Source organism: Phaethon aethereus (genome assembly GCF_964289735.1).
Source record: "Phaethon aethereus genome assembly, chromosome: 17".
In the NCBI taxonomy this organism is placed as follows: Eukaryota; Metazoa; Chordata; class Aves; order Phaethontiformes; family Phaethontidae; genus Phaethon; species Phaethon aethereus.
In genome coordinates, this window is record NC_138593.1 from 2817669 (window position 1) to 2845509 (window position 27841).

The 27841-nt window shown below is 47.5% G+C and overlaps 1 protein-coding gene across 1 annotated transcript in view; it reads right to left on the minus strand.

Annotated features, from left to right (window-relative positions):
* Positions 1–260: 260 nt before the first annotated feature.
* Positions 261–27841, minus strand: part of SETD1B (SET domain containing 1B, histone lysine methyltransferase) — a 50310-nt gene continuing 22729 nt past the window's right edge. Inside the window, exons 7-18 of the mRNA XM_082007832.1 lie at positions 18359–19129; positions 13041–13211; positions 11991–12078; positions 10849–11066; positions 10464–10596; positions 9283–9735; positions 5873–7466; positions 3379–3538; positions 2973–3104; positions 2209–2328; positions 1703–1840; positions 261–965 (exon numbers count right to left, since the gene is read on the minus strand). Coding sequence (XP_081863958.1) covers positions 792–965; positions 1703–1840; positions 2209–2328; positions 2973–3104; positions 3379–3538; positions 5873–7466; positions 9283–9735; positions 10464–10596; positions 10849–11066; positions 11991–12078; positions 13041–13211; positions 18359–19129 — 4152 coding nt within the window. The 3' untranslated portion in view covers positions 261–791. The remainder of the gene's footprint in view (positions 966–1702; positions 1841–2208; positions 2329–2972; positions 3105–3378; positions 3539–5872; positions 7467–9282; positions 9736–10463; positions 10597–10848; positions 11067–11990; positions 12079–13040; positions 13212–18358; positions 19130–27841) is intronic.

Genomic DNA, 27841 nt, shown 5'->3' on the forward strand with positions numbered 1-27841 from the left:
CAAGGCGCTAAGTTGAGGTCTGCGGCTGACCTGACTGTTCCCCGGGGTGTCTGGCTTAGAGGACCTGTTCAGGCTCATCCCTAACGAAAAGGCAGGACAGTTCACCTATAGTCTCGCTGCAGACACATCTCCATACATACACGCACCCAAGCACACGCACACGCCCATTCACACACCCTCAAGCCTCTGGCTTGCTCTGTAACATCAACCTTACATTTATTTACAGCTTACTCTGAGAAATCTGTGCAATTTCAGCCAATCAAGCTCCCAACAAACCCTATATGGCATTTTCAGTCTCTGCTTCACATTTAAACGTTGAATGTCTTTTTCAACCAAGAAAACTGATGAGAAAAAGGTAGCAGCATTTATGAAAAGATGAAGGTTTATAACAACAATTTAAAAAAAGGTACCATTATCTCATTACGGAGCATTAATGTAGGGACTGAACAGAGAAGCTAGTGTTTGGATAGACCATGCCACAAAACGGTAGTCACCTTTTTGTGTGCGTGTTGGATCTGAAAAGGAAAGAGCACCTGAAACATGAACAGTCCTCGTAAGCATGTGCGCTTTTTGCTTTCATTCATGATCCTGGCAGAAGTGCGAAACTTGCTTCGTTTTTTTCTTCTCTTTTTTCCTCTTTTTTTTTTTTATGGTTTTTTTTTCTTTTTAAATTTTTTTCTTCCTTTTTTCTTTTTTTTTTTTTTTCCTCTTTTTTTGGCAAAGTGCAACCACACCTGGTTACCACAGTTTTGACATGGCCGAAGGTGCAAGTGTGATGAGAAACCTCGAGTTCAGTTCAGGGTTCCCCTGCAGTTCTCAGAGCCACACAGACATGGGATTTTTACATCCTCAATTGGAAACTTGTAGTCATAGGTAATTTCCTCATTCACATTGATGTGCTGTTTGGAGTAGATGACGATCTTCTTTTGAGATTCCACCGTGATCACTTTAGCATAACAATTTGGCTGCAAGGGTGACAGAACAGGTAATGATTTAGGCTCCCGATGGCCACGGCTTCCCAGCCTCTACACAATTATTCCAAGCTAAAACAGAGCAGGGCAGCCCTTTCCCCAGACTGCCTCAGCCACGCTTCCAGAGCCTGGACCCAGGGGAAGCTGAGAGGGGCAGGCGTGAAGTCAGAAAACAGAGCAGCCCTCCTTGTGCTCCTCCAAAATATCCACATTCTGGTCATTCGTGGTGCAAAAGAGCCTGGGTTATGCTACACCAAGTTTGTCAGAGGCTAAGAGCAGCTCAACTAATGCTTAATAATTTGGTTGGGCAGCCAAGTCTTTGAGTGCAGACTGCAGCACAGAGGGGAAAGCAGCTTCTCTATCTGCCGGGGCAGAGAATACTTTTCCCATGTGGACTGGAAGGAGACCGTTCCCCCACAACAACAGTGATAAAGTTTGGTTTGTTTTAAGGAAATATTTGTTAGATATGTTTGAACAGCGTCTGTCAGGGTCCCCCAACACGGTCAGGAGGATTCCGAGCGCACTGTCTCGCTGCATGTTTAATTTCTCAGGTCTCAAATCTCTTTACGCTAAGTTTAGACTTGCTTTGATCTGCCGCAGCTCATTAACATTTAACGATAACCCTGTGGCCCCCCGCTACTTCTGAACATGGCCCAAATCAAAGTTAGCAAGGACTCAGTGGGTTTATCAGTATGTCAGATTATAATTACATGCAAAAACATGATACTTACATTGCAGCTGTGATTAATAAACCTGGCGAAGTTTCCGCATTTCGTGGCATCGATGATGGTGTCATGATCGACTCTGAACATGTAACTGCTTCCGATGCCTTCATCCTCATACCGCTTTTCACGCATGTCAGCAATGACCTACAGAAAACCCCATGTGTAGTGTCAGGACACGCTGCAAAAGTGATCTGTGAGCAGATCACACAACGCTCACCTGAGCTGTGCTTGTGCCGCTCAACAGAGACATGATCCCAAACACCCCAAGAGAACACAGACCCAATGGAAAACACAGAGGTTCAGGAGAGGCTTCCTGAGAACTTATCTCCTAAGGATTTAAGTGCTTCGTTTCTATGGGTTGTTGAAAATCCCACCCTTGATACCTCCAAACCATACGCCAACCTCTGCTCGCGTAGCTAAGGAACTCCAGCAGGGACTCCAACCCGCGCCGTCATACTCGAGCACTTCTTTCAGGCCTGGGTTTTGCTCACGTCACCCACAGTCCAGCTTACCTGCCTGATATTCTGACCCACGTATTCGATCACCATCTCATCAGCTGCAATGGGCTCCATAGCAAAAAGGCCCCAGTCGTGAATGTGGCTCTTGCAAAATTTTAGTTTTTTCTTCCGGAACTGCATGAAGAAAAGACCCCAAAATCCCTAATTAGCCACAGCACAGAAAGGGAAAGGCCAACCCTGGGTCCAGCATCCGCAGCACGCTCCAAGCCACAAGCAATGCTGGGGTACTTCAACCTGATTTAGCTTCCGTCTGTCCTGCGGTGACAGGAAGGAAGGATAGAGGTCATGGGAGGTCCCACTGAGTTGCAGCACTTGGGTTTTTACCCCTGACCACACGCTGGGGAGAACAGACCTGTTGAGGCCATCAGTCCCTGTTCTGCATAATCTGATGGTTCTGACCAGGGCTCAAGCTCTGTAATCATCATACACTTATTTACAGCCATTTATCAGCCAGCTCACGGCTCTGCTGCTCACAAGTGAGCAGACTGGACTCCGAGTTTTCTCTGAGACTGCTCTGTTCCTATTTCTTTAGGTAAATTATTTGTATTACACATCGTATTAAGTTGCATTGTTGCATCAAGTTCTATTACATGGAAGTCCTTGAGAGCCAGGTACCATTCAATCCTCTGGCATACACAGTGGTGCCCACTGCTGAGATGGCCATCACCAAGGTGAGACCAAACTGGCAGGAGGTCCCCTGCCCTCAGCCTGCTCCCGGCCAGCCCCTGCGCGAAGCAGCAACCCAGCGGGTGACCCACCTTGAGTTGGTTGAACTTAAGCAGGTCACTGTCACAGCTACCAGTGAAGGAGGAGAGGAGCCTGCGTTGCTCTGACCGCCTCTCGGAGCCAGCCCGGGTGGAAGCGTGAGGTTGGGCAGGGATGCTCATACCCTGAAAGGACAAATGGGTGATCAAAGCTGACCCAACGCCCTGCAGCCTCCCTGTGAGCGACAACACTTCACCGCAGAACACCTGGCCTCCTAAAACATCCCACATCAAACACTAACACCTCCCTAGCAGCTCCCGAACGGCCGACTCGACACGGGCGTAGCAACAAGCTTCACCTCCCTCCTTGCCAAAAGGCAGGAAGCAGCCGCTGTACGTCACACGGTACGAAACCAAACCCCATTCACAGCCCGGCGGTCAGCGGAGGACGTGTCCTCACCTGCGTGTCAGCTGGAGGCTCCTCTGCAAAAGCTCGGCTATTGTTGAGGTATTTAAGTTTGTCCTTCTTATCAATTTTGTAATAGCCTTCGCTTCGTGCGCAGCCCGTCACGTGCTCCCGCATCCCATCATCCCGCTTCTTTTTCTTGGGGGTAGAAAAACTAGTAGGTGGAAAGAAGTTAAGGAGAAACACAGCCACCAGTAGGTATCAGACAAAACTTGCTACAGCTACGTGGAGCTATCGCCAGGAGCTTGGAAAATTAGGAAGGGTTGGAGGGGGTTGCAAAAAACAACAACACTATTGAAAAATTAAAAAAAAAAAAAAATAGAAATGCTGAAGCCCACATGCCTGCAGGAAAACCAAGCACGGTCTTTCCTTCTTAGCTGCATGCTTTGGGAAACTAAAGTAAAGAGATAATGAAAATTTAAACATAAAAAGGTTAAGTTGTCAAGAGAAACCTGTTTGAGAGAGAATTTCCCCAAGCACCCACTACATACCCAGAGAGCAGCTGCCCAGCCATCTGGATGTACCATTTGCTCTGAGTGACAAGCTTTTCTTCCCCCTCTAGAAGCTCCCTGCAGCAAGCCCAAGCACTGAAGTGACCGCACTGATCTCACGGCAGCAATCACCCCCACCAACTAGGGCTAGAAGCAGCACAGAGGGGCAGGAGATGCTCCTCAGCCCAAAGGGTATGGAGACGCTGTTCTCACCAGCCTCGGTAAATCAGCTCCTTCAGACAGTGACCGGAAGGGTGAGACCCTGCGTAGATGTTTCAAACCCCACTGTCCTGCTCAGTCAAGAAAAACCTGCAGCTGGCCTGGCAAGGACCCACGGCCTTGAGCAGGCAGAAGGCACCTTCAGGTCTTCGGCTTCTGGAAGGACAATGGAGCTGTACTACCAGCAGCTCACCCCAAAACAGCCGTGAAGCCTGTGACGATTGAGATCTACCCAAAAACACTCCCTGTGAGTCATAACATCTCCAGAAGCAGAGGGCCCATAAAAAGCAAGAAGTGATGGTCTTGAAATCAGAGCGCTGAGGCGTAAGCTTGCTGCAAAGCGGTGAACGCTGCAGGTACTTTCACACCTATCGCGCTGCGTAGCACAGGAAGAACCGACAACTGGCTGCAGATTATTTTTACATTGTTTAAAAAGTGACTGTAAATTTACTGTTATAATAATCGTCACCAACAGGGAAACAGATTTCAAATATTTCCACTACGTAAGTTGCCAAACGAAAACACATTTAAGTGCACGGTCACAGGCAAGTCCTACCCTCAGCCGCCCCGTTCTGCCTCTCGCTGGCCATGGTCCCCCACCACTGCAGGGCCAGTTACTCCCACCTTGAAACTGGTTTGGTCTTGGAGTTGCTTCCCCAGGAAGCAGATATAGAAGACCGAGAACTACAGAGGATGATGCATGTCATCGTGCTTCTAGAATATTTTGTTCAAACAATCAAATAAATCTATTTCAAGGCTATTGCACTGGTACGAAAAGGCAGAAAATTATAAATTTAACCTTGGATGTTGCCCTCTGAGATGTAGAGGAAAAAAAAGGACTAAAATGCACATCTTGGCACTGAGCCCCTCTTGCTTTTTGTTAGCATCACATCGCTGACTATTTAAAGTGGTTTGGGCTTCTTTGCTTTTGCTTTCGTATCTTGTAGGAAGCAAGGGATGAGATATTTTAACTCCACATGATATCTAGCAACGCATGAGGTGGTGCATTTGTATTCTTTAACATAAATTCATATATCCTTTCTAAAAACATTACTAGAGAGTTCTTAGGTTATGAACCCAGCTTTTTAGGCTCTGTTCCGGAGATGGCTGTACACACGTGGAGCCTCGTTCGGAGACAGCTTCTGTGCCCCAAAAACGCTCCTCGAGGTTCAAAGCTACAGCCCGTGCTGTTGATTACCAGGCCATGGGCAGGGAGGGGGGGGCACGGGGCCAGACCCTGCCCAGCCAGCTCCAGCGGGTGCTATGCGCGCTCCCCCGTCCAGCCCGGGGCCGTGTCTGTCCCTGATGTGCTGCTTAGAAACCATTGCTTTTATTAGTGTTTCAAACTCAAAGCAAATTAAAGCTGCTAGCACCACTACGTCGTCATTTTGGGCACAGATGGCGAGATTATTTTTACAGGAAGTTTTAGCCCCAAGTTAAAGCCCTGTATGTGCAGACTAGAAATTCCATGGACAAGCTGAAAAAAAAGTCTTGTTTGAATGCAGACAGAAGCTTCTCAAACTAGCAAGGAAATCTCCCCCAGAAGAGGTGTATCCAGATTTTCCCTGCAGTCCTAGATTGAAAATGCAGCAAGAACAGCCACTTCTGCAGTATTTTTGTATTGCAGATTCAGGGAATAAAACAATCTAAAATTCCCTGCTGATATAAGCAATTGCTATTCTAGCAAGCAAATGCTTCTCCCACCAACAAACTTAAAAAAAACCAAACGTCTTCTGCGTTTTAAGTCCTACACAATGACCACCCAGTGCATCTTACACGTGTCGCGTAACGCAGAGCGCCAGCGAGAAAGGATATAAGGATGGAATACCCACAGGGTGTCATTGAGCCAGTCCATACCATTGTCCTGCTGTAACAAGCGGTCGTATGTGATACACATGAATTTGATATCTTCCTCATCTATGCCTCCGTTCCAAATATCATACAAAATGGTCATCTCCTCAAACTCGGAGCGTGGCCTGAACTGAGGCCGGGGTGGGGAATACTCAGGGGAAGGAATCACTGCGAGGTCCTCGGGTGTCTTCTTCTGTCTTCGCCACTGTCTTTTAGGTTTCACATGAGCTTCATCTTCCTTGAAGTCTTCATTCCACTGGTTCTCTAGCTCCTTAAATGGCAGTTTCTCTGCAACTGTCTCAGCTGCTATTTTCTCGTGGAAACCGTCATTCCTGAAGTCCAGGGTGACGGCTTCAGGGTCTTTCAGTCCATAGAAAGCATCAGGATGCCCACTCAACAGCTCTTTGCCCACAGCACTTTCCACCAAGGCCACCGGCACAGGAGGAGGTTCTATGGTTTTGCCCGAATACACATCCAACGAGAGGACAGAAGGTGGCGACCGTTTTGGCCGACCTGGCCTCCTTTTGGGAAGAACAGAAGGTGGTGGGGGGGGAGGAAGAATAGAAGCACCAGTGGGTACTTCTGATGAGAGCAAAACAGATTTTACTTCTGCCTTGCATTCCTCAGCGGGCATTCTTCCATCTCCATGCATGCATGGCAGGACTGCTACAGGTATTGGCTCATCAGGTGGCAAACCCATGTCCGTGTGGAAATCTGCTTGTGGGGGACTCGCAAAGGGGATAGGGGAAGGAACACTGTTCATGCTGATCGTAAGGGAAGCACTAAGAGGCTCTTTAAATGGTTTCTCATCTAGCTCATCCTCTGACTGTTTCTTGCCAGACAGAAGGCAAGGAATGGTAGCACCAGCCTCTGGGAAAGTAGGCGTGAAACTGAAATCTCTCCCAGGAGTCCGAGGAATGCCACTGTTAATGCCAGGAGATTGGGACGGGTAGGAAAAGGGGCTCCCTGGGACTTGAGGAGAACTGAGGGTCAAGCTGCTTCCGGTAAGGGGAGCATCGCTTCCTGGCGTGGCTGGAACAGTGTCCGTGCTCTGTGATTTCGCAAGGGGGTGTGCAGACTTGGCCAAAATGTCCCGCCCAGGAGTCCTAGGAATCTCCTCTTCCACAGACGTTTTGGTCACCATTAATTGTTCAGGGAACTTTTCTGGAGGGACTAAAGATTCTTCTTTACCGGGAGTTGATGGTAAGGGAAGCATGGAGGATGGCACCTTGTGGGCTGGAAGCAAAAGAGTATCAGTCTCTGAATGGATCAGCACCTCCCGTCCAGGTGTGCGAGGCAGCCGGTCGTCTTCCTCCACTGCAGAGGGCAGTTTTGTTTTAACACGAGCTTCTAAGCTGCTGTCATCAGACTTGCTAAAGAAGCTGCTCTTATTGGGCAGAGGTTCTCCGAAGGCTCCACCTGGAGTCGAAACACAGAGCGCCTCCTCCTCATCTTGAGACTCAGGCTTTGGACCTTCCTGTACCTCTGGCTCCAGCACAGTCACAGGCTCGGACTCTTCCTCTGAAAGGGGGAAAAGAGAGGAGAATGAGGAGCTCTGCTTCCACTCAGTTACTCGCCACTTGCCAGTAAAGGCATGTCTAAGATGCCGCAATTACAGCACAGCTCAATTCCACTGGGAGGCTTTAAGAACTTCAATGCTTTACATTTTGGAGGCACTGAGTGTGGAGTAATTAGACACTACCACAGACATCCCTAATGGACCATTAAAAAAAACGCACTATTAATTTGAGGATTAGCTACGACATAGGCCAGAATGAAGATTTTCTGCTTCCAAAACCCATGACCACCTTTTGCACAGACATAAAAAGAATTAGCGGACTGTGGGGCGAGGATTTCAGAGGAGAGCTGTCAGAGCCCCAAGCTATCAGCTTTTCTAATGTGGGAAGGTAAACTAATTGCAAGGCCAAGAAGCACCCTCAGCTCTCCAAGGAGGGAGCAGTAAAGGGAGGAGCATAACACTCTTGAACAACACATGAGGGAAACGGGAAGCCCCTGTAATGAATAAGGAGACACTCAGATGGTATCAATGAGGCAATTTATATGCTGCGCTCTCTGCAGCAGGTTCATTTGTCTGGAGTTTATTTACCCCCTTAGGGCTGGGGCCAAAAGGAATCAACAGTGAATCTTGTTAGGCAGCTCAAAATAGCATTTTCAAGTGGGAGAGCAAAAGGAGGTGAAAATGCCTTGAGAGTCGAAAAGGAAGCTTTCCCCATTTGTGCTGAACGAACCAGAGAGCCGCTGGAGAAGGGTCCGATTCCTGTAACTCCTGTACGAGTGGGCTGAGCTGCACAAGAAGAATGCTGCACTTTGAGCTTGTTCCCACTGCTTAGCTTTAAAGCTCATTCTACATGTCAAGGTGCCCAAAGGCAGGTCTCCCCAAATTTATGTCCTTTCTGCACACTAACTTGTTCTAGAAAGGATCTGCGCAAAACAGGCTCTTCTTTGTCCTGCCCAGTTTAACATTTTGACTCTTTCAGATTTTACGGCAGCCAAGGAGTGATAGCCTACACAGGGACTGCATTTCCAGCTCTCCAAGTGACAAAATTACCGCCCAGTCCTCAGATACAAGTCTTGCCCAAGACTCACACTGCAGGCCACACTAGATGTGCTCTCCCTGTTGGCTCCAGTTTTTAACTTTTTAATTCCCCCCTAGCTGCAGGATTTGCCAAGTGTTATGAATCTCACTCCTGTTCTAGTAAAAGGTTTCTAATTTCCTTGGGTTAAATACAACTCTGTACTGAATGAAGACAGTTTCCTTCTTCCAGAAAACCAGGGAGTATCGCTCATTTAAAAGGACTAAGTAAAAAAGAAACCCACAAATAATAATATTAGGAACCAGACATAATTCTGAGACTCCACTCACCTGCCCCACATAGCTTCCCAGTCACATACTGCTTCGGTGTTAAAACCAAAAAGAGCCAGTAGTGACTCATTAAGCACAGATTCCTGTTCTGTTTTAGCAGCCATGGCTTTTCTATCTTGAGCTTCAGCCACCACACCATCCAATCAGTCACCCTCGGACGATGACAACTGTTCAGTTCCTGTAGGACACTAACTAAACTGGCCCAGGATAAGATTCTGGATTCAATAACCACAGTATTTTTAGTAGCAGAGCTCTGCCTTGTGTAGAGCTCCTTACTAGGAAGGAAAGTTCAGCACAGGCCTCTCTCACTGTACAGATAACCCCTAGCCTAGAGCCAGGGCTGGAGGAAGAAAGAAAACAAGGGAAATACAAAACTGTACATATTGGATGCTGTGAGAATACTGCACTTGGAAATGTGGTAAAAAAAATGCCAAACCACGTGGAAAGGCATACCTGGCCTACAGATGGGAGACAACACAAGTTTTGTCTCCTGGTCTCTTTCCATAACCAAGTGTTTCAGTGTTTCAGCAGCAATAGATGCCTCTGGGACTTCACCGCATTCGCTTTCCCCTGCCTTGATTTCTTCCATGCCTTCATCTTTCACAGCCAAAGCTGGCTCTGCGAGTCCCAAGCCTGTTGCATCCATGTAGTCATCCACAGGATACAGCTCCAAAATAGTCTCCCTCTCATCATCAGGAAGCTCATGACCAGCAGGTTCATGCTCTGTCTCAGCAACCATAGCTTCTCTGTCTTGATCTTCAGCCACCTCTTCCTCCTCCTCCTCCTCATCTTCATCGTCATCTTCATCTTCATCATCTGAGTCTGAACTCGACTCGAATTCAGAGGAGTCCTCACTTTCATCGGATGATTCAACTTCAGCCTTGGAAGACGAGGGACTTGCGACATCTACAAGAAGAACAAATTACCATTAGTTCCACTTTCTGACTTCATTAAACAATCAGGGTCTGCTATAGGAGCAAGTATCACTGTAACAGCATAGAAATAGCACCAACAGCAGCGTGGGGGTTTGAAGGAGTCACCTCACAATTTATTTATTTTTGCAGAGACTTATAAACCCCGTAGTTGGATGCTTACAACAATCATCATACAACAGGCAGTTCCATGAGCGGCAGGGCTAGCGCTGCCTGGTACCTTGTCTGTGTGGGTTTCTTGGTGGATTGCATCTTTACTGGAGTTGTACTAAGATTCTCTGCTGCCTTCACACACAGCTTTAAAAACTGGAAACTACCATCTTCCAGAGCAGGAACTGATTGACAGGACAGAAAGTTATTAGTGGCTAAATTACCCCTGTTTGAAATCTGGTCCCTTCTCCTCCCAGGCACACATTTCCTAAAACAAGCACAAACTTAGCTGGCTTTAAGACTTCTCCTCTGTCAAGTTGGGCTGAGATCACTCAGGGGCTGGAGACCTATTGCGAAGTGACCCACAGACTGAGGGATCACGGAAGCCTCAGAGGTAACAATTAAAAATACCCGTATGCATTATCGTGTATAAAACTGCCCTTCAGTGAACGAAGGTGCACAAATAAAAAAAAAAAATCAGCTCACATGTGCAAAAGGGAGACCACACCTGACCTGAAAGCTGCGCTTATGGCTTCTGTTGGAACAGCTTACCCTCCTCGGAGTCCTGCTCCTCCTCCTTGTCACTTGTGTCTACGCCTGTCTCCTCCTCCTCCTCCTCATCATCATCCTCTTCATCATCATCTTCATCCTCGTCATCATCTTCATCCTCCTCCTCCTCTTCCTCCTTTGAAAGAAAGCATTGCCAAAAATGAACAGTGTCTGACTCTGAAACCTGGCTGTCACTGTAGTAACCACCAGCAACTCTCAGGGACACACATCAGAGAACCTGAAGAGGGAACAGCCTCACAGAGGTTCTCTTAGCACAGACCTAACAGGAGCACTCACCTCCTAGAGAAGGTAACTTTGGCACCTAGAATTACTAGGCCCCCTTTTAATGACAGACAGCGTTCAAAACTGCCATCACAAACCAACACACCTTGCTAGGTGCTGCTTTCACCAAGCTGCCCTCTTCTTCCTGCTCCTCCTCCTTCTCTGAGGAGGACTCTTCCTCTTTCCCCGATGTCTCATCTCCCTCTTCTCCCTCGCTGTCCAGCTCCAGTGGCCTTGCTGGTCGCCGCCTCAGCCCCACTGCTTCTGCATCCTTCTTTGACAGGTCAGATGTTGTATCAGAAGCATCCCTGTCCCTCTCCGACTCTGGTGAGCAACAACAAGAAGGAAATTGCCATCAAACACCTTGCAAGGGAGGGAAAGAGTCGGCCATATAATGGAAACTTTTTCTTTGGGAAGATCAAAGTTAGGAGCAATGCGCCCGTGTGGTGGGCGAGTCCCCAGCTCACAGGGGCTTACTTAATTTCGCAGTACAAGTGAGGGCGAGACTGGGTGCAGGGTGTTGAAATGCCAAGGATGGCAAAATGCAGGTGGCCAATGGTGACAAGCTATAGGCAGAGCAGCTAGGAGACATGGCGTGACTGGGATCAGAACAGGTAAGCTGAATTTAATGCCTTTTTGTTTTATTTAAGTGCTTTACAAAACCCTGCTTTTGTATTTTGGCTTCAAAACCAGTTGTTAGTCTGAATCAACTTTATGGCACAACAAACTTGAATCCACTTTTTTTTTTTTTACGCAAAACAAAGAGTATTCAAAGTTTGTCTTATCTCTACTCTCTGCTTCCAGGAAGAAATGTTAAAATATTTTCAAAGAGATTTTTCTGGCAAATAACTTTGTTTTGTTTTTAAAAATCAAGGGCAGGGCAAACTGTCCCTTACGTGCTTTCTCCCACAGCGTACCCAGCGAGCTGCAAGCATGGCCCTGGAACAGTCCATGAACTCATCTGAGCTCCCTCTACCGGGTGACCAGCTCTGCATCAGCAGAGCTAAAACAGGTTACGAGTTATTCATAAAATGTGGGTCTTAAATTTCCCGTCAGTGAATTTAAGATAACTGAATCCAGAAGAGGTATCTCCCAGCTGACCAGAGTTTTGTGAGAAGCAGGGTTTTGGCTGAGATACTTGACTCTGTGTCTAACTGTAAGTGAGCACACTGCTGTGAAGCTTAAAAGAATTCAGCTTGCATGTGGTTTGCATCTGCTCTGTGTTTCAAAGAAAGATGCTTTGCAAACCTTCATCTTCATCATCGACAGAAGTAGAAGGCCGGATTCTCTTCTGATCTCCTGCTGAGGCAGCTTCAGGTGGCTCCTTTCTTTTCACCTGAACAAAAGACACAATTAGCATTTCTAAAAGTTTATAAACAGCAGAAATCAACTTCTTAAGCAAATTGCTACGGCTTTACTTTGCCATGGTGACTTACACCCAGAAACCAAGGGCCACTTCCCCAGCTCTTGATCCCTTTATTTACTTGCAAACAGAATTTCACTGTGAATGAAATTTGACCCCTTCAATTTGCATCAAAACACTCTGAGTACCAGCACGGTGCATGTCATCACCAGGTACTTTGAAGATGACAGAGAAAACTCTCGACAAATCCATGTGTCTGAGACGTAACAGAACAGAGAGAAAGCCTGAGCCTATGACACCTTAAAGAACTTCAAGGCAAGTTTTATTCTAGATGACAACTGCAGAATCTCTCATCCCAACCTCTACTTGCACTTTCTGTGCATTCAAAATCCTAATTTCAGGGAAGCTCTCTACCCTTCTCCCCTTCCTTTTTTTAAAGAAAGTTTTCATTTTTTATGCAAATGCTCTTTAAAAGAGGTGACCCTATGCTTGCAAGTCTGATTCTGTAAACTCACATGAGGCAGAGAACACTTTTAACCAAACTTCAGGTGAGACTCAGCTGCCAAACTGCAAGACATTCTAAGCAAAGAAATAACTGTGTAAAACACGATGAGTATAAGCACATTTTTACAATCATGCTGAAACGCCGTGTCCCAAACACAGGCAAGTGTCCCATTTACCTTGCAGAGCAGGGAGATCCCTTAAAGACAATTCACACCAGCGAGAGATGAAAAGCTAAGGCTGGGAAACAGGATCCTCGCTCTTACAAGAGCCACTTGGTGGGTTACAAGTGATGCTGTCAGAAGCAAGCCCGTCACTGAACACGGTGTGGCTAACCAGCTTGTAGGGCTTTGGGGCACAAACCTAGAGAGGTCTGTCCTCCTAATGCTCCTTCAGGGAATGTTAGCATAATGAAGACAGATCTTTGTTTTTACCTTGAAGGATGGCAGCCGGATGGCCCCTCGTAACCCGATGCCCAAGCCAATTCCCTCATATCCTAGGCCTTCTCCTTTGTTCCAGTTCTCCAAAAGACAAGATGCGATTCGATCCTTCGGCTTTGGTTTGTCCTCCAGTTCTCCTCCAGACTTCACTGGAGTGAGAGATGCCTGCAACAGAGAAAGCACACTTGAGAGGGAAAGTATTCCGGGGAGCACACAAACTCTGGAAACCATTTAGACAGTTGAGGTTTGTGAAATATCACTGCCTTGCCCAGGCACCAGTTTTCCTGAAGGCAAAGGCATCTGAAGATGTACCACATGGCGACACACGCTTGAAAGGGAGAAGATGCAGCAGCTCTTCTTGGATAACAAGACCTTTTGATCTCTGAGAAGCCTTCACCCCTTTGCATTTTAAGAAGTTATTTTCTCTGCACAGGGCACTAAAACTGCTGGAGACAAACCTGCTGGGACTCCCAGAGCAGTGGCTTGGCACAGGACACCAAGTGATGTTGCATTTGGAGCCATCACACTGTCATGTAGCAGAGCAGAGACTCTTTCTTCACTGACTGTTTTCAAACACAATCTCAATTTCCTTCACATGCAGCTTAACACAGGCCAAAGTACTTCACAAGAGAGGACAAGGGAAACGAACGGACCCACTAGCCCCCATAGCTCATTTCAGGTCTCCCCAGTGCCTGGTGAGGGGACCACAGTGACCACCTTCAGAATGGCCAGAATTCATCACAGATGGTAGAAGCAAAGGTTGTAAAAGGGAGAGATGAAAGGGTAAGAAAAGGTGCAGACATGAACCCAGGATTCCACAGCCCCAGGGAACACATTCCTCCACTCAGACAGACAGGAGCTACCAAGCGCCAAGGAGCAGCTACCGTCCAAGTGTCTTGAACTCCGAACAGAAGCTACGGAGCTGGAATACACCACCATCCCTGAGCTCCCGAATGCTGCAGGAGCCCATCTGGTCTGGTCACAGCTACGTGAGAAACAAAGCTACACATATACCTCTTATGAATAACTCAAGCATGCTTTAGGCAAGTTAGCCTAATGGTGTGTTATCTACCTTCATTTGCTAACCCACATAACTGAAACCAACCTCAGACCTTCTAGTTTGGAAGACCTTTCTTCTTTTTAGTGTAAGGCACAGTAAAGCAAGTCAAAAATCACACACTCCCCTATGTTCACTTAGCAACCACAGCCCAAGTCCACAAGAACTGTCAGAAAGCTCCAGTCCTGGGAAAAAAGAAAATAAAAATATTTAGGTGAAACAGCTAAGGGTCTACACAACTTGGTAACTAGACACACAGCCTCATCTCTGCTGAGCCACAACAAACCCCTTTTCACCAGAGCCAAGGTGTGAAGGAAGAGCAGGAGTTCAAGCCTCTGCAGCCTTGGAGAGGCAGACGAGCTGGGGAAAGTGTCATGCACGGTGGCATGCCACGCTCTTCTTGAGCGAAGGGCACTGGGAGGCAACGTTCACTCACATCAGCCAGTGGCGTAACACCATCTAAAAGCCGGTTTCTCTTACAGACATTAACAGAGTTAATTTGCCAAAGCTGGCTGTAATCACCGAAGAGGAAGAGTAAACTCAGCTCTCCTGCTAATAAAGGACAAGACTAATGGGAATACCAAGCAGAGAATCCAGGCGGCAGCACTCCGTGTCCAGGGATGGCTGGTTATTCCTGGCACTCTGCTTAATGCATCTTACTCAGGCTTTCAAACATAAACGCATCACTAGATTTGGGAACGAGGAAAAGCTTTCCCCTAGCTCAAGCTGACAAGGTTTGTGGTACATGGACATGCTCCTTCGCAGCTTTCAGCCCATACATTTTCCATCCTGCCTGGCCTTTGAGCTTTCCCACCTTTTACCTATGGCACGATGCTTCTTGGCAGTCAATCGGCTGCCCAAGTCGATTCCTTTGATGGAATATAGTGGCCAAAAAGCAGAGAGAGAAGAGAGAAACTGAGGCACAGGAGGTGACAAGCGTGTTGCCGCCTTGTGCATCAAAGATTCAGGGGCTGCCAGCAGCATTGTGTAGATAATATTTGCTGTCCTACTAAACTTGAACAATGTCAGTCAGGCAGGGGGAAAAAAAGAAACCCACAAGGCTTCCTGCTCTTACATGTGGGGAAGGTCAGGGGGATAGCAAACCCACGACACCTCTGACCAGAGGGACACACCTACTGTAGGAACTGGCATACAGGGGAGCTCGTGCGCTTCCAAGATGAGCTTTGATCTCCCCTGTGAAATAACAGGAGGGCTGCTGCAGCTGATGGTCCAAGGATAGGAGATATTAAAAGACATTATCTCTCCCTACAAATCCGCCTCATTTATTTCTGAAGAAAAAAAAAAGATGTAAACAAGCGCATGTGTTGTCTTATTTATAGTTCCAAACCTCTGAAAATAATACAATTTCTTTCACTACTGTCAATCAGTAAGTAAAAACGTGAGGAGCTCCAATTAAAACCGATAGAAGGGAGGAAATGGGGAAGCAGGGCCTGGTTTTGAAGGGTCATTTCAGCTCAAACAGTGACTGGAGGTCTTGGTCCATTCTAGAAAAATCACCGTGATGGACAAGTACGTGGGGGACCGACCTCCAGCTGCCACCAAGGAGCCCAGACAGCTCATTCTCACGCGTGCATAAGGTCACCAGCAATAGGAAGGTACAGTTTAAGCTGAAGACGCATATTTTGTTTTCCTTTGGCAAAAGCAGGCAGCTTATGACCAAGAAGGAATCCTGTTCTGCACCAATATCAGAGGGTGCCCAGTCTTCGCAGAAAGAAGGCTCTGAAATTTGTGTGATTTTTCTGCACCCAACAGTAACACATGGCCTGGCAGAGGCTTCCCCAGGCAGTGCCCTGAAGCAGCAAAGGTTCTGGTATTTCTGTTCCTGGATAGAGAGCACAAGTGTTATTCCGTGCAACAATTTCGTATTTTCAATTAGGCTGCTCACATCCCACATAACCTATGGCAAGGACCGTGGCAAGCTGCTGCGGTACAGTTAGTTTCCGTTCCCAAAGTGGGTTGCAAATTCCAGGTGAGGGAGGAACACGGTAAATCTAACCATGGTTTGGGGTATAAAAGAGCCGCTGAAGACCTGCCTCAACTTGCTTCTGCTTCTTCACTGCGGATGTCTGGTTTAAAACAATTTCTTGGGTACTTCAGTTGCTGCTTTTGCAACTATTTGCTGGATCTGTTTCCCTCACTGCCCTGGAAACTCCTCCAAAATTGTCAGCATACGCTCGCTGGAAGGAGGCAGAAGCTCCGAGCATTAGTCAGGAGGAGAGAGACTGGGTTTCTTGCCGCACGTCACGGCAGCCAGCTCTAAGCCAGAGCAAATTACACTGTCAGAAAACAGCTGTTAAGCAGCAGCATTACCAACTTCTCTGGAAAGCCAAGGAGCTCTCCCAGGCACTAAAGTTACCATGCAACTGGCTTACAAAGGCAGGTGGTGAAGATACTGCTCTGAAAACTGTCATCTGAAACAGAAGATGTATCTGCAGGTTGTGGTGTTGGTTTTGGTTTGTTGGGTTTTTTGGTTTTTTTACAATAATTTACTGTAATACTAATTTTGAGGCTTGCATGAAACTTTCTATAGTGTTAGCTTTTTTTGGTAGAGACAAATTCACCGCATATTAGATCACAGAGCTGCTCCCTAGCTGAGGTACACTTTAAATTGGCTGAGAAAGGATCAGACAATTCATGCAAAGCTGTTTTCTTAACTAATCCCTGGAACTCCTTGTGTATGCGGCCAACGTTCAGCTTTTGAGTTAACTGCTGTTGCGTACATGCGCTCAGGAGGCGGAAGGAGTGCAGAGAACTGGAAATCCTCATCACACAAAGTGGGGAACACAAAATAGTGGCTTGGTGGTTCCAAACACTCCTGTTGCATCTGGCTTTAGTTTTTTGGAGCTAAAGTTCAGCTCTTACATGCGAGAAGCCCTTGCACATTTGCGCCCTGATCTCGGGGTCATTTCTTCTTACAAACCCTTTCCTGCAGGCAGCCTGCAGTGCCCCAGACCACCAAAAAAAACCAGATCAGCTAAACTTTTCAAATTTCAGATCCTAGAACGGCTGCTCTGAGGGGGGAAAGGGAAAGGAGACTGGGCTTTTGGGGCATAAGGCATTTTGGGGCGTCTTGAAGGCTTCCCTGAAAGGAGCAGAGTGGAGAGGACTCTCCCATGTGTACGTGCTCTGTCTGTAGGAGCAGCTAGCCTCGTCCTACAATTTGCCCGGTGAACTTCAGCTTTAACCGGAGTGTGTGGGCCCCCCCCCAGCAGGGAAACTGCAAACATGCACCACAGGGCTGCGGTGACACTCGGGAGGTCACCCAGACTGTGTCCCTGCCCTGGGGCAGCAGCGGCTGCAGCGATGCCCTTCCTCAGAGACGCCCGTGTAACAACATTCCAGCCCTCCGAAACACAGATGGAAAAACAGCCCGTTTGCAGATCCCTTCTGGATCACACCCCAGCGTGGCCGGTGCACCCTGCCGAGATGAACTGAGCAGCCATGCAGGCTGGCTTGGGCAATGCACTGAAGACAAACGTGCTCACCAAGACCCTCGCAAGGGGCAAGCTGCACTTAGTCCCTCGCAGAGAAAGGGCTGCTCTGAGGTGGCCCCAAAGCTGGAGGGGACAAGGAGGAGATCCACCCCAAAGCAGAGGGATGACACTGAGAACAAAACACTTCCTCCTCAGGCCCACATTCAGACCAGCGGGACAGTGTGAGACAGAGCAGAAGTTCACTCCTAGGTGAGCAGTTACGGCTCCACACGTGTTCAGAGAGAACTCTGTATGGGTTACCTCCATCAATGACTAGGAAGGACTAGAATTCCCAGCCCGTGTTTGTTCTGATGACAAAGCAGCATGACATGCCTGCATATATGGAATGACACCATAGAAAAGCGCCAGGTTTAATACCCAGGTGCTAACCTGTCCCAAGGCAGGTGCCTGAGGTGATGGAGCATCTCCAGATATTTGCAGGCTGAGGTCTGCTGCTCCCAGCACACACTCCTGCCGCCTGCCTCAGCACAAAGACCAGCCCCGTGGGGATGCATGGAGCCAGGGGAGAACAGGGACACACGTGCCTCCCATTTAATTTCAGCAGCCTCAAGCAATGGGGTTTCTCACAGCAAAGCTATTCCATATGGCTTTATTTTTTGCTTCTATTTTAGTTACCATAACATTTTAGGGTTGCGAGGTTTTTTTCAAGTCAGTTCCAGTCCCCTGCTGACCCATGCCTTGCCCACAAGCACTAAGAACAGTTCTCCCCAGGATCCAGCACACAGTATGTGAAAGCCTACCTTTGCCAGACGTTCCTTCTTGTCCCACCAGTCATCAAATGCCCGAAACGCTACCACTTCAACCATCTTCCGGTTTAGGTCCCTTTTCATGATAGCCTTTAGTTCCTTCACTATGACCAAGAGGACTCCATCCACAGTGGCTTTGTGCGGATCTTCCTTCTTTGGCTCATAACCCGGCGGTGGAACCGAGGGGTCAAACTTGGGCAGTGGTGGCCACTGCTGTCCACGACCAAGAGCTGCTCCCATCGAGAAAGGGCGGTAGGGCGGAAGATTCACAAACTGCATCCGGCCCGTCATGAAAGGCGGATACTGGTATGTGTTTTGTGCCTGCATCATGCGGCTCAGCATCTGAGTTTGCATCTGGAAGGACATCGGCATGCCTCCCCACTGGTTGCCCAAGACACTTATCATATCCACCTGCATGACAGGGAACATGCCGGGATGGAACGGAGGAAGCGGAGGCAAGATATGAGGCGGAGGGACCCCAGGGGGGGCAGGGAGCGGAGGAGGCGGGACAGTGACAGCAGGGTGAGTGGGTGGAGGTGGTGGAGGTAGCGGCGGAGGCATCGGGAAGCCTGGCTGAGGAGGCGGCGGAGGAGGAAGAGGAGGGAATCCCGGTGGTGGCATGGGAGGGATCGACGGGGCCATCACAGCTGTGTTGCTGACGGAGGAGTTCACCACAATGGTTTTGGCACATTCTGCACTGGTGATGGGCGCAGGGTTGGTCTCATCATCAGAGATTTCCATGTCCTCCCCTGAAGAATGCTGACCCTGCGACAAAAGGGAGAGAAAAGGTGAGGAGCACATTCCTTTTACGTTAAATACCACAGCACCGGCTGCTTCAAACAAAAGCTAAGATTAACACACGTTTTAATTGGGAATGGAGAAAAGGAAGCAATGCTCTGAAGAAACAGGGCCCATTGACCAGCTGGTGCCTACTGAAGCTTTTCTCTTCGATGTCAGACCTCAGGAAGCAGAAAGGCAAAAGCTTTCTGAAAGAGCATCAGTACCAACTGAACAAAAACCTCAGCTTCTGTGGAATAGGAGGAATTGCTCCCGTGCTCAGCAAAATACACACGAACCAAATGTCTTTCATTGCATGAGACATTATCTCTTATTTGCATCTAATACTGACAGGTGCATTATACCGTATGGTTTTATTCCTTAGTTTTCATCATGCACAAAGAATTACTCTGGTTTTTAATTATAATCCCTGGCTCATTTGCTGTCAACTCTTAACCTCTAATTGTGGGAAGACAATACTACCACATGGCTGCTGCTACTAAAAGTTGTCTTGACGAGACCACAGCAATTCATATGGAAAAAAACAACCCCAAATCTGCTTAAATTGCCTTTAAACATCAGAGTCATAAATGCTGGGATTCAAAGACATAGTATATGTCATGTTCTTGGGCAAAATGAATACTTTACTAGCCACAAGAGATACAGAGCTACATAAAATGGTAAAACGATGTCCCAGCTCCACTGTCAAGGAGATGGAAACTGAATTAAAACAGAGGGTGCCTACTCTCTCCAAAGACTCAAAGCTGCCTGATTAAGTCAAGTACAACAGAAAAGCTTCATGAGATAGCTCCATCCTTAACAGCAAATGATCACACCTGCACACTATGGCCCACAGGCACTTCAGTCCTGAAGGCATCTCCAGCACAAAAAACCCCCATGTATGACTGTCACATCTCTCAGGTATTGTTAAAACAAATCCTGATAAGAAATATAGCAACCAAATATTGCTGGAAGACATATCCAACACAATGGCAGTTTATCTAGGAAACACAAACAACACTGACCTTTTAGTAGTGGGATGTCAGCAAAGACAGTACAGAGTCCCAACAACCTCCTCCAAAACTATTTCTTCCATTCTTCCTTTTTTCCCAGCTAAAATTGTCAAAACTGACCACTCTTGTGACAGCAAGCATCCCTCAGCTGTTTTCAGGAGTGAAAAGCAGAAGCACTCATCACGACCTCTCCCCGGCTCTCTCCAAGCGTGACTGGCCTGCCTCCTTTGAACGACTTACCAAGCACTTCCTTCCTCACAACAGCTTCGCACAAAAAAGCCAGACAAACAGTTTGCATGTTGCCACCAGCTGATCTAAATAAAGAGCATCCCCATGTTCACCAGCACAGACCAGAGCCCAGCAGCAATGCTCCACCTCCGCCGGAGCTCTCCCGCCTGCCCTGGACGCTGCGGGCTCTAGCCCAGCTGAGGCAGTAAGAGATCGCGACCAAGTGGTCTTTAAGTGCCTCTTTGTATCTCAATCCTGGCAAGAGTTTTGGAACCTGCTGGGTGTTTTCAGCCAAATTTGACTGAAGATCCCAAAGATGTTTATTTCTTCTGTGTTTCATGCCAGCAGGTGCCTCCTCTGTCTGCTCTCCTAGTCTCCCCTATCTGAAAGAAAAGAGCAGTAAAGCTCAGCCCTTATCAGACACTGGAGAACCCACACTGGGGAGAGTTGCTGGGAAGCAGGCTTTGTTGGCAGTTCTTGTCCTGAAGCCGCTGCGATTTGATTTTTAACCTGTTTTATTTTTTGTACAAGGGTAAGAGAACAAAAGCAAGAGCAGCTGAGTTGATGGCTCTGTTACGAACAGTAGCCGTACGAAGCTGAGCAACCACAACTATACAAATCAAACCAAATGCTTCACGTTTTATCAAAGGTCATCTCTGCTACAGCAGCTACCACCAGAGAGCAGGCTGAGCACAACGCCTGCAACAGCAGCTTTGCAAATCCTCCTGTCCTAGCACCTCCCCTCGCCCTGGCTTCCCCGCATTCCTCTGCTGCAGCGTGAGCCCACCGGCTCACGCACCGCATGGGTCACCCCCAAAGAGCCGCTTGCAGTTGTACTGACCTGAAAATGCCCAACCCTCAGCTCAGAGACCACCATTTATACGCACAGAAGGGCTGAAAGCATGAGCCTGGCAAACCCTGCAGCGAGGGCTATCGACCCCCCGCTAACGGTAGCGGAGAGGGGACTCTCCCACAGTTGCTGAGTTGCTTTAGAGCATCTGCGCATGCAGGGGGTACTCTGAGGGCTGTTTTGTAAACCCTAAAATGAACCAGCTCAAAAAGAAGTAGAAATAATAACACCCTGCACTTGAGTCTTTCCAGAGCCGAACGGTATCATCCCCTCCTTGAGTTGTGCACATCTGGCTAACATTTCTGAGTGGGTCTCACACCCTGCATCCTCTCCCCAGCTGCTCTATTGCAGTCACGTCCCACGCTGAGGATGCTGGGGAATGAAAGGACATTCTGCAGTCTCAACTACCGCAGCTCCAGCGAAAGGGGCAAAGGAAGAGCAAAGAGGACGACTGCGGCAGGTGTAAACAAGTTTCCTGCAAAGCAGACCCCGTTTTTTCAGTAAGTGAACACAAAGGGCACTGTTAAAAGCACTGGCTCCAATTGCAAAAGCTGGATGATGGTAAAGGTCAGTGTTGGATAGGAAGCCAGGAGCGTTCAGGCTACCAGAGATCGGTAAAATCAGCTTCATATTCGCATTCATCTCACCTCATGGGGTATGGAGGAAAGTCACCCCACAAAGCCCCAGCGCAGCAGCAGCACCAGGCAGTGCCGTGGGGAGCTCCAAGCCACAAATTCTCCCTAATCCCCAGTCCCTCCTACAGGATCCTGCACCCTCCCAGTGCCACGCAACACCAGTCTGAGTCACCGCTCAAGATCGGTCTCTGCTGAGCACACACCACCAGTCCCAAAGTGCCTGCCCGAGCCAACACGTCCTCTCCTCCCGGACACCACCAGTGCAGAGCCGCAGGAGACCTGCCTGCTCCTGCCCAACACCCAAAGCCCACTCCCATCCGCACGAGCCCTTTACTTGGTTGCAGTGCCAAAGAATTCTGCCTGAGGTTGGTTTTCCCTCTTGAAGGAAGTATCAGATAGAAAAAGCCGATCCTGAAACCGCAGAGAGGTGGCAGGACTAGCCGGACTCCATGTTGCAGTGCGCAGTAGCTTTCTTCATTCATACATGCCTTTATTATAACTTAAGCTGAAATGAGAACTGCTAAAGCCATAACTAGCATTTTTGGTAGACTGAAAGATTATTTGTTTTTTAATTCTTTTGGTGCTCAGATAGTTCTGCAGGAAGCAACAACAGATTCCCCGCTTCCTACAATGTTGGGCTGACAACTTCACCTGCACTTGCACAGTGAACAGTCTGTGCTCCAGTTTTATCCCAAGCAAAATGGAAAGGGAAAGAGATTAAGCAGCAGGGAGAAACAGATCAAAAAGGCAGGGGTGGAGGGGGAGAATACACAAGGTTAGGAAAGAGGTCAAGCCAGAAGAAGATCATCTACAAGGAAGTCTTTAAAGAAAGTTGAGAGGAATGAATATTTAAAGCGGATGAGCAGTTACAGGAAAGTCGTATCTAAGGAGGAAAAACATGGGCACCAACTGAGTGAGAGAGATCAAGATACAGAAGGAAAAACCAAAGGGAGACATAGAAAGATCTTTTGTTATATGAATTTCTTTTCATTCACCTGCCTGAAGCTGGATTTACTGCGGTTGCTACCACATACCTCTCAGGGTAGAGCTGAAAGTAGCTATGTTGTCCACCCAAAGAAACCACCTTTTAGCTGGCCTCCCCCTTTGCTCTCACAAGGGGAAAAAAAAAGAGCTGATACGTGGCATACACCCTGCTATGAGGATGTCACGGCCATCACTGACAAAAAACGGTGTCAGTCAGTCCTGGAGTTCACCTGCACATTTCTGAGGGCATCTGGTACAATGCCTCCCGAAAACCTCCCTTCAGCCCACAGAGAGAAAAGCCATTTCCAACTAAATTAATTTGTGCTGCCATCTTTACTTTCCATTAATTAAATTAAGAGTTAGCAAAACAGGTATTTAATTATAGGCATGACACATTTTTCCAAAGGTGTTTTAATGATGCAAATTTGTTGGGAGAGATTCACGTCAGCATAACTAGTTATAAATGGCCTCGTTCATTGTTCACCCAAAATGCTAACTGCCACCTTTAATACTGGTACAACGCACTTCAGCCCTGGCAGAGCCTTTTCAGTTAAGTGAAGGGAACATCCTGAGATGTCACTCCTGGATCAGCCTGAATAGTTACAGGGTAGAGAGCCACCGAATGCGGGGTATCTGTCTCATCTCCGAGCAATACCCAGCATTTAGCAAGCAAATGTTCATACCTGCAGAAAAAAGAAACTACATCCTAATATTTGCATGCAGATCTGGCAGTTTCCAGATGCGAAGAGGCTGTTCTCTCCCCGACCCAGAGGAGCACTGACACTGCAGCAGAGGCTGGGAGCTTCATCGTACGTGCCATTCGGTACCTTTCCTACGGGCAGAGGAACTTCACATGCTTTCATTTCCTTTTTAAAATGCCATCTGATAAAGAATTTACTCAGAATTTCAGAATGCATTTTGAATACCATCAGCTCAGAGTTAATTTCACTGAAATATTCTGCTGGGTACCAAGTTACTTACATTTGAGGTAGGGAACCTACATCACTGAACTTAGCAACTACTCTGACATAGCCTGGCTGATCTCTGGTGCATCAAAACAATGAAAAAGAGGATCAATGGCATTCAGCACAATGCAAGGTCATTAGCTTTAATGAAGTAAAGCATCCCATGCTTGCAAGAAATAGTAAATATTTAAGCCTGCTTGCAACTTGCTCTCAAGGAAACCAAACAGAACAAAACAATAAAAAAATCACTCCTTAGGCCCCAAAACTTAGAAAAAACTTTCTAAAACTTAGAAAACTCCACATTTTAATACTGGCATCTTTGCCATTTCAAATGTTAAGCAGCAGCTTTTCAATAAAGCTAGAACTAAAATCGGAAGTCACTCTTGGACAAAAAGTTTTCGTAAGCTTGGTTTTGGATTAAGTCCATCCAAGGATCTAAAAAAAAAAAAAATAAAAATCACCCTTTATCCTTACAAAAAAGTGCGGAAAGAAAAACCTCCAGAGGTGATGGGGAGAGGACAACTGACCAAACAAGGTCACACAGCAAGCCGCTGATGGAGTTGAGAACAGACTCTGGGTGCCTCCGACTACCTGCTCCCCGTCTCCGGCTGCCTTCCCACGTCAAGCTCACGCTGTGCTCCTCGCTGCCCACACTCTCCGTTTGATAAGGGAAGCGGCCCGAGTGTGATATGCTGCAATGCCAGGGTGAAAACAGCCCATGTTCTCCAACACACAACCCTTTCTTCTCAGACTCCTTCAGCAGAGCACACTAAAGGGAATGAGCTGTTTCAAACCTGCCACGTTTCTTACAACATTGTCCAGAACAAAAGGGAAGCCTGAGGATGCAAACCAGTCACCTGTAACCCTTCCTCAAAGACAAAATTTCAATGAAAAACTCCTTTAAAAAAATACAAGTGCATTCAAGTTTGGCCTGGAGAATCCCACCACTTTGCTAACAGAGTGAATTACCTCTTGCAGTCCAAAATCTACATACCGGAGCACAGCGAGGGCTTCAGAGAGTATTGCTTTGTTCATTTTTCATCTGCTTTTAGCGAGAGAGGAGTTTGCAGCTTCCACACGTTCTTGACAAAGCACGTGAAGAGGAGCCGAGCCTCCAAATTGCCCTCTTTGCTTACTGGGAGCACGACACTTGGGCACAAGGACAGGGCAGAGGGACCGTGCTAAGCATTCACACCTCAGGGCGTCAGGCATGAACCAGGCAGACTCGACACTGTATTTACAATACACAGAAATATTTTTACTTTGCTAACTATAATTATAGCTCTCTCTCTGAAAGAACACACACAAGGGTGGTACTTCACTGGTGTTGAAGTGGAGCACAGGAGGGCAGAGCTGCCCAAAGTGGTTTGCCATCAGTTTAGCTACAGCAGCAAAAAAAACCCAGAGCAAACCGCTACCTGCACCTTCCCGGGTGAGCTTCCAAGCCTGTTCAGATAACTGTGCCATCACCAGCACCCATGGTGGATCGCTGCAGCCAGCACACCACCACTGCAGCCTGGATCCATGCTGAGGTTTGTTTACTGCCTCCTCCCCGGATGCTCCGGGTCGGTTAGTCACGTCTTTCAACCTCCTTTGGGCAGCTAAGAGAGCACCCGTCCTCCTGCTGCTGTCAGAGCACACGGTTACAATCATGGCAGCTTTTAGTTGGGACAAAAAACAGCTTTCGGGGGTATTTCACTATAATAAAATGCCCAGCTCACAAACAGGCAAACGGAAAGATTAACACACTATCGATCAGTGATTATAAGTATCTTCAGCAACATGTATTTCTATCGCAAGAACATGAGATTGCAGGATTTTTATATAGCTATACATTTACCCAGTCCTTTGCAAATCTAACTCACAGGTAAAGGTTGCAAATGAAGCACAGCAGAACACAGACAGATCAGGGCTACGGACTCATCACCACATCCTACAAAAAACCAGACACCAAAAAGGCTGCGACAGCGATTGCAGCTGGCAACAGCCAGATTTCTGGCAGGAGAAGTTACTTGGGTGTTTTGTTTCTTTATTATTGATTGCAAAAGTACCTCTCACTACCTGAAAAAGAGAATTCAAGCTCTATGAGATGACAATATCCTACCTGACACACACACTGTCTTGGCTCAGCTTGTGTTTTGGTCTGGTATTTATTAGCAGCGCTGCTCTGGCACGGACTATCCTCCGACACCTACAGGGCTGCGCAACGAGTAAAACAAGTGACAATAATATTCAAGTGCTCATTGTAAACAAACAGCACTGTAAACACCAGCCTAACTTATGCCACTTTTTTTTGTTGTTCTACTGCCAAGAGGGAACTTTAAGTTGATGCCTCAAACCACAGAAGGAACGAGGGAGAATTCCCCAGAAGTCCCTGTCGGTCCCAGAACGGGGGGATGGGGGTGAGGAAAAGCCACCGCGATGCTTGTTTGCGTCTCGCAATGTGCTGCCTCAGGTGCTGGCCCTAATGAGACAGTCCTGCACGTGGGGAGATGCCACAAGTTGGGATTTGGAAGTATGCGAGGAAGGAGCTCACCTGGACTTTCAGTGCGTGGCAGGAGGGGTACTCGAAGGGAGGGAAGTGCGTGGACCTAATGCTTACAAAGGGAAAAGGTCTTCTCGCTCGCTTCCAGTGTTTCCTGACATTAGAAACTAAGTAAATCGACTTGTGTTTTAAGGACAGCAAGAGAGCTGGAAGGCTGCTCACTAGTCCATGCCATCATTAGAAAAATCTAGTGAATTCAGATCATAAAATGAGCTAAAACCACAGAAGTTCCAAAGACGGTATCCCAGCCTCATGCAAATCTGCACCGCCAGTTTCCTGCAGGCCATCGGATGTCGGCTCGAGCATCTGAGATGGGTCTCAACACTTCAAGGCACCTTTTGAGACTCCAGAGGGGGTTATCTTCTGCCTTCTCCCCGCAGAGCAATAAAATAACATCAATGTCTCCAAGGAAAGGAACGGAGCAGTAGCTTAAGTCAGTATTTCCCAAAGCAAAGCCCAAGGACCACAGATGTGACACGGGGCGTGAAGCAGTGGTCCGCAAAAAAAAGAAAAATAGAAGAAAATAAACGCAACAATTGAACATGAGGGAGTCAGGCTATTTTTGCTTGACTATAAATAGAAGCTCCAGTGGCTGTAGAAGCTACATGGATTCTTCTTTCCAAAAGTTGAGATGCATCCTGGAGTAAGAAACATCCACTTAGGCTGCCTCTAAGCATCTCCATGACGCTAAAAACTGCTTCTATTTAACAAGAGATCCAGGGAAGGACAGACAACTCTAGGTGAAGCAAAGAGGATGGAGATGGGAACGAAATGCAGTGTGATTAGTAGTCTGAGGTAACCAGATCTTCACTGATCTAGAAACAAGATGACTTGAGAAACATGATCCCAAAGGGAGAAGACTCAACCAGCATTCAGAACTTTCAAAAATCCCTTCTCTTGGCAAGAGAGCACCACACTTTATTTTTTAACACAAGTTCCAAGAGCCCACTGCAAGAGCTTCCTAGGATAGCAAGCCTCAGAGCCATAAATTAACCCAGCAGGAAAACAACGGCCAGATTTGCCTCAGCAGAAAGCCTAAGGAGGTGAATTGTCAAAGAGGGCAATAACTTGCCAAGAGGTTTGCTCTGTTAATGTTGAGTGCATTACCTTCCAGAAAAGGGGATGGTTTAATTCAAGTCTTTCTCCCTTCAATAAGGGAAAGGAGGCTCTGAACTGCAAGCTTCACAGCATACGATGTGGTTATACCGTTCCTGTTGACAAGATCACTGAAGAAAGGATATCTGGAGAAGCCAGACGTTGCCCCTGGGCTCCCAGCACTCACAAGAGGCTCTCCGGTGTCCGCAGGGACATCTCCAGGAAGACTGCAGGCTAACTGGGTCCACATTCATCAATGCTGAGACTGGAAGCTTCCAGACCCCCTGACTGCACAGATTTGAGCCAAGACAAATGTGATCACACAACTGGGCAGATCACAAAATACAGTGAGAGTACGAGATGGGGAGTCACTGGCCCCCAGCCC